General features: G+C 37.6%; 1 protein-coding gene across 1 annotated transcript; it reads right to left on the reverse strand.

Annotated features, from left to right (window-relative positions):
• Positions 1 to 6144: 6144 nt before the first annotated feature.
• Positions 6145 to 6749, reverse strand: GATC (glutamyl-tRNA amidotransferase subunit C). The gene has a single exon (XM_051969379.1). It carries the CDS (start codon positions 6747 to 6749, stop codon positions 6366 to 6368), a length of 384 nt encoding a protein of 127 aa, XP_051825339.1. The 3' UTR covers positions 6145 to 6365.
• Between the last annotated feature and the right edge of the window lie 239 nt (positions 6750 to 6988).

Consider the following 6988-nt stretch of genomic DNA (forward strand, 5'->3'; position numbering starts at 1 on the left):
TTATCAATTGGAGAATAGCTTGATTTCTTATAAATTAGAGTCATTTCTCTATATATTTTGGAAATGAGGCCTTTATCAGAACCTTTGACTGTAAAAATATTTTCCCAGTTTATTGTTTCCCTTCTAAGGGACAACTGTTAAACCCGTTATCAGCATGAAACAATTTCAGAAGATGAAACCTCAGTTCCTTTGTCCCAAATGCATTTGGTGTTCAAACTTCTTGAGAAAGGAAATGAAGGAGCATAGCTGCTAGGAAAAGATAGCAGTGATTTTCAGGAGGCTTCTTTTCTGGCAATCTAATTCCAAAGTCCTTTGGCTTTGCTGCACCCCCACCCCAAACACACACACACACACACACACACACACACACACACACACACACACACCCAATCTAGGAATGCTATTGTTTTGACAATCTGTCTGATTAAGTCAGATATTTTCTAGCCTCAGGATAGTCTCACAGATCACTGTTAAGACAATAGTGAATAGACTGTTGTTCAGTGATAACCAAATTCCAGAAACTACTCCTCAATTAATTGCTGACTAATAATCTTGCCAGTGAGAAGCAAATTCTGGAGATCACTGCTTCATCCCACTTATGAGTGATAGAATTAGCATGTCACTGTCAGAAAGCTGTTTCTCTTTGCTTCTGTTTCTTTGTTAATTTGTTTTTAAAATCCAGCCCAGTTGTAATAGCATTACAATTATAGTAAACTTTGCCACTTGACTTGAAATGGTTTCAAGTCTGCAAATTCTTTTGAGACACTTCATGACACTAGTCTATGACTCCAAACTTTCGTAGTCTCCTTCTCAAACTCAACACCAACAAACAAATTCTAAACACTTTAGAATTATTATCTCACTTGATCCTCAAAATAACCTTGCACAATAATTGCTGGTATTATCTGCAATCTGCATTTTACCAATTAGGAAACTGAGGCAAAATTTAAGTGAGCTTTCCAGGATCAACTAGCTAGCTATTAAGTGTCTGAGTCCAAATTTGAACTCACATTTTCCTATAAAATCAGCATGGTATGCCCATTGTAACATTGAGCACAGGGCTTTAGAAGACTTTACTAGTTTTCTTACTTACTAGGTAAGAAATCTTAGTCTTGGGTTATGAATTTTAAATATATTCTGGTAGTTTTGTTTTGATATAACTGATTTCCTTTGTAACTTAATGTAATTTATTTTATACAATTAAAAATATATATTCCAAAATGGGGTCATAGTCTTTACCAGACTACCAAAGAGACATAGAGAAGGGAACAAATGCCCTTGGATATTGGCATTTATTACTTATGCTATAACACTTCATTTATCTAGACCTCAGTTTTCTCATCTGTAAAAGAAAGGTATTGCATTCGCCCAAGATCATCTCTAAGATCTTTTCGGGCTCTAAGACAATAGTAATGAATTGGAAAACTGACTACAGTTATCATTTTTTAATTGACATATTTTCTTGTACTGCTTTAAAACTCTCAACAAAGCATTATTAGCTAAATCAAATTGTATTTTAAAAACTAAAATTTCCCCATCTGAAAAATAGTGCCAGTAACACAATGCCTACTTCATAAGGTTGCTGCAATTTTTTTTTGCAAGCCATGAGATTTTATATAAATATGAACAATTCATATTGTATGAGTGATTTTCTACCTTTCTATAAGAGAACAAAAAAGAAATAAAAAGAAAAACGGAAAATAAAACTGATTAATGTCCCTGTTAGGCCATAATTCTATTAAGAAAAGTGAACAGAAGTAGTTTGCTCTTCTTTTCAATATATTACACAGAAGCCAGCTGCAAGAAGTAGTTTGCAAAGTTGAAGTAGGGCTGCTTTCAGCCACATGTCTTATTTACCAGGCAGTGATGTACTTCAGTGAATTCCCAGGAGCTAGATTTGTCTGATCTTGTTGTACTTTAAGTTCTGGAAGTCCAACAGATTTCAGAGGTTAGCAGACAGCTCCCAATACTCTTCTCCAAACTTTTGTCAGCTGGGACCAAGAAAATCAGAAGTGAATGATTAGGCTTTAGAAAGTAAGGTGGCAGATTTTGCAGACTCATTGTATTCTCTTCTTCTGCTGTGCATCATGTTAGAAACAGCTGTATGGCTTTCAAAGTGTCAGCACATCCTGAAACTAAATCAAAGACCAGCCTTTCAGCCCCTCTAGCAACTCTGGAGTATTTTCCTTGCTTGACTGCTTTGAAGCTCTTAACAAAGCATTTGAGAGAAAGCTATAGTCACACAAATTTAATAATAAGAGGTGATAATAAGGAAGCCAATATTTTCCCTGCCTGTGGAAAAAAAAAATGATGAAACAATTTTTCTTAGGTCTCTGAGAATAAGTACTTAATAGTTTTTTTTTTTTTTTTAATTCTTTCTTCTTTTTCTTTCTGCCCTTTTGAGACAGAGCAGTGAAGGAAAATGCTCCCTCAACTTTAACATTAATAAGTAAATATTCTTCTTGCCAAGAAAACTTATTATTTATTTATTTTACAGAAGCCATATTCTATGTTAAAGATGTGAATAAAAATGTGATATTTTATTTTTGGCATATGGAATCTGGGTTATGCTAGGTAAGGAGAAAAAGAAACACCTGATTTAAGTATGAAGCAAAATTAGTTGAACTGTGGAAATCCAAGTATATATCTCTTTAATATATTATTTTCAAAGATTGACTCAAAATTTGTTTTTTTTCCTCAATAATCTTGCATTGTATTAAAAGTACAAGAGCCAATCCATAATTATTTTGTGCTTTTAAAATGATTTAATTCCTATCTTTATCAGATATAAAGCTAATTTTATTATATTCATAGTTTTTATGGTTCCTAAATCCAGAATGCTCTTGTCTAAAACTGGAAATCATGGCTAGTCCAACATTTTAATAAAGTAGAATCCATATAGGAGCATGGTTCAGAAGATCAGCTTTCTCCAATAGGACTGCCAGGAGAAATTTTTAAAATTATATTTAATTATTTAGATTATTGTACTATTTTTGGAAACAATCATTTCAATGTAATAATTTTTATCCAGGTAAAATTATATAGATAGATATTGATATATATAAAAAATAGAAATATAGTTATATGTATGATGTATGTAAATTGACAGTACAAATGCATGGGTAATTTTTTACATTGTCTCTTGCACTCACTTCTGTTCCGACTTTTCCTTTCCCTCCCTCCACCTCTTCTCCTAAATGGCAGGCAGTCTTATACATGTTAAATAGGTTATAGTATATCCTAGATACAACATATGTGTGCAGAACCAAGCAGTTGTCTTGTTGCACAGGAAGAATTGGATTCAGAAGGTAAATATATGTCATACATATACAGGCAATGTGACACAGTAACTATATTGGGTTTGTTGTCCAAGGCCTTCATTTTGCCTATCTTTCCATTTATAACCTGTGTGCACAGGGACAAATCATTTAATTTCTCTGAACATCAGTTTCTTCATCAATAAATAGGGGCACAAAGTAAGCAATGAATGCTTGTTTGTGGACATAGATTACCTCTGAAGTATTTTCTAGCTCTGAATATATAAACTTTTTATTTTATAACATATGATTTAAAAATTATATTTTTCTACTCTGTCATTTAATCCATATAAAACGTGTGATTTATCTTACCCTGTTTTTATAGAAACTGAGGGCCAAGGAAACTGTGACTTGATGAAAATCAAACAAATAATATGACTGATATAATCATTTACAATTTATTAGTTTCCTTTTCCTGTTCTATGAGGTTTTTTTGGGCAAAAATACCTCACTGTTTTTTCATTTCCTTCTCTGGTTCATTTTTTTTTTTCCTTTAGATTGATCCCATGGGCTTCTTCTTCTTCTTCTTCTTCTTTTTTAATAACTTTTTATTGATAGAACTCATGCCAGGGTAATTTTTTACAACATTATCCCTTGCATTCACTTCTGTTCCGATTTTTCCCCTCCCTCCCTTCACCCCCTCCCCCAGATGGCAAGCAATCCTTTACATGTTGAATAGGTTACAGTATATCCTGGATACAATATATGTGTGCAGAACCGAACAGTTTTCTTGTTGCACAGGGAGAATTGAATTCAGAAGGTATAAATAATCTGGGAAGAAAAACAAAAATGCAAGCAGTTTATATTCATCTCCCAGTGTTCTTTCTTTGGGTGTAGCTGCTTCTGCCCATCTTTGATCAATTGAAACTGAATTAGCTCTTTTTATCGGAGAGATCCACTTCCCTCAGAATATATCCTCAAACAGTGTCGTTGTTGAGGTATATAATGATCTCCTGGTTCTGCTCATTTCACTTAGCATCAGTTCATATAAGTCTTGCCAGTCCTCTCTATATTCATCTTGCTGGTCATTCCTTACAGAACAATAATATTCCATAATATTCATATACCACAATTTACTCAACCATTCTCCAATTGATGGACATCCATTCATTTTCCAGCTTCTAGCCACTACAAACAGGGCTGCCACAAACATTTTGGCACATACAGGTCCCTTTCCCTTCTTTAGTATCTCTTTGGGGTATAAGCCCAGTAGAAACACTGCTGGATCAAAGGGTATGCACAGTTTGATAATTTTTTGAGCATAGTTCCAAATTGCTCTCCAGAATGGCTGGATGTGTTCACAATTCCACCAACAATGTATCAGTGTCCCAGTTTTCCCACATCCCCTCCAACATTCCACATTATCTTTCCCTGTCACTCTAGCCAATCTGACAGGTGTGTAGTGGTATCTCAGAGTTGTCCTAATTTGCATTTCTCTGATTAATAATTATTTGGAGCATATTTTCATATGTCTATAAATAGTTTCAATTTCTTCATCTGAGAATTGTCTATTCATATCCTTTAACCATTTATCAATTGGAGAATGGTTTGATTTCTTATAAATTAGAGTCAATTCTCTATATATTTTGGAAATGAGGCCTTTATCGGAACCTTTGATTGTAAAAATGTTTTCCCAGTTTATTGTTTCCCTTCTAATCTTGTCTGCATTTGTTTTGTTTGTACAAAAACTTTTCAATTTGATATAATCAAAATTTTCTATTTTGTGGTCAATAGTGATCTCTAGTTCTAGGTCATAAATTCCTCCCTCTTCCACAGGTCTGAGAGGTAAACTATCCTATGCTCTTCCAATTTATTTATAATGTCATTCTTTATGCCTAGGTCATGAACCCATTTTGACCTTATCTTGGTGTACGGTGTTAAGTGTGGGTCAATGCCTAGTTTCTGCCATACTGATTTCCAATTTTCTCAGCAATTTTTTTCAAATAGTGCATTCTTATCCCAGAAACTGAGGTCTTTGGGTTTGTCAAACACTATATTATTAAAGTTATTGGCTGTTTTGTCCTTTGAACCTAACCTATTCCATTGATTAACTAGTCTATTTCTTAGCCAATACCAGATGGTTTTAATAACTGCTGCTTTATAATATAATTTTAGATCTGGTACAGCTAGGCCACCTTCATTTGATTTTTTTTTTTCATTAATTCCCTTGAAATTTTTGACCTTTTGTTTTTCCATATGAACTTTGTTGTTATTTTTTCTAGTTCATCAAAGTAGTTTTTGGGAAGTCTGATTGGTATAGTGCTAAATAAATAGTAATTTAGGTAGTATTGTCTTCTTTATTATATTTGCTTGCCCAATCCAAGAGCATTTAATATTTTTCCCGTTGGTTAGATCAGACTTAATTTGTGTGGAAAATGTTTTGTAGTTTTGTTCATAAAGTTTCTGATTTTCCCTTGGCAGATAGATTCCTAAATATTTTATACAATCATTAGTTACTTTAAATGGAATTTCTTTTTGTAACTCTAACTATTGGGTTTTGTTAGTGACATATATTAGAATGCTGATGACTTCTGTAGGTTTATTTTGTATCCTGCAACTTTGGTAAAGGTGTAGATTGTTTCTAATAACGTTTTTGGTAGAGTCTCTGGGGTTCTCTAAGTATACCATCATATCATCAGCAAAGAGTGATAATTTGGTTTCCTCATTGCTTGTTCTTATTCCTTTAATCTCTTTCTCAACTCTTATTGCCAAAGCTAGCATTTCTAATACAATACTAAATAGTAACAGTGATAGTGGGCAACCTTGTTTCACTCCTGCTCTTATTGGGAATGGTTGTAGTTTGTCCCCGTTACATATGATGAGGAAGCCCAAATTCAGCTGCCGCGGAACAGCAAGATGAGCACCTTTGGGGGGAGGGGAAGGAAGAGATGCCCACTCGCTTTAGGAGAGATGACGTCCCGTATCTAGCTGGTTACGTCGTTAGGAAGGAAACGTCAAGACGCACCCAGCGACCGGGCAGCCTTGGAGCGGGAGAGCCGCAGGGCGGGCGGGGCCCACGCTCTCAGGGTCGAGGTGGCCCAGCTGTGCCTACCGGTCTTCCAGCACCGACTCCATGGGCGCCACGCCAGTCGTGTCCACGGCGCGGAGCCGGTCCGCGAACTCTATGGCCGCTCGTAGCCGCTCCACGCCTTCCTGGTTTCGGAAATCTACCAGGGCCAGGCGCTCCAGGTGCTCGATCAGCTCGGCGCTCACGCGGCTCCCGGCCTTCCCCGAGTCGCTCACCGCGTACCGGCAGCCGCCGACTCCTTTTCCCTTGGAGCAGGGGATGACCCCTGCTCGCAGCGCCGCCCGCAGCGTCCGACGCCACATCTCCTCTTCCCTGCTTACGCGGGCGCTCCGACGTGACATAAGCGGCGCGCCGCGATGACGTGGGTGCGGCGCCGCACCTTCCACTGCCGGGCTGGTCGCCATGAACAGCGTGGGGGAGGCCTGCACCGATATGAAGCGCGAGTACGACCAATGCTTCAACCGCTGGTTTGCCGAGAAATTCCTCAAGGGCGACGGCTCCGGGGACCCCTGCACCGACCTCTTCAAGCGCTACCAGCAGTGCGTGCAGGTGAGCTCCGTTCGGGGAGGGGCCGCAGGTGCAGCTCCTGGGGCCGGGGATGGGGAAGTGGGCCCTGCGGGACCAGCGCGCTCCCTCCTCTGTG

The sequence above is a fragment of the Antechinus flavipes genome, unplaced genomic scaffold, assembly GCF_016432865.1.
Source record: "Antechinus flavipes isolate AdamAnt ecotype Samford, QLD, Australia unplaced genomic scaffold, AdamAnt_v2 unplaced_scaffold348, whole genome shotgun sequence".
Taxonomy (NCBI): Eukaryota; Metazoa; Chordata; class Mammalia; order Dasyuromorphia; family Dasyuridae; genus Antechinus; species Antechinus flavipes.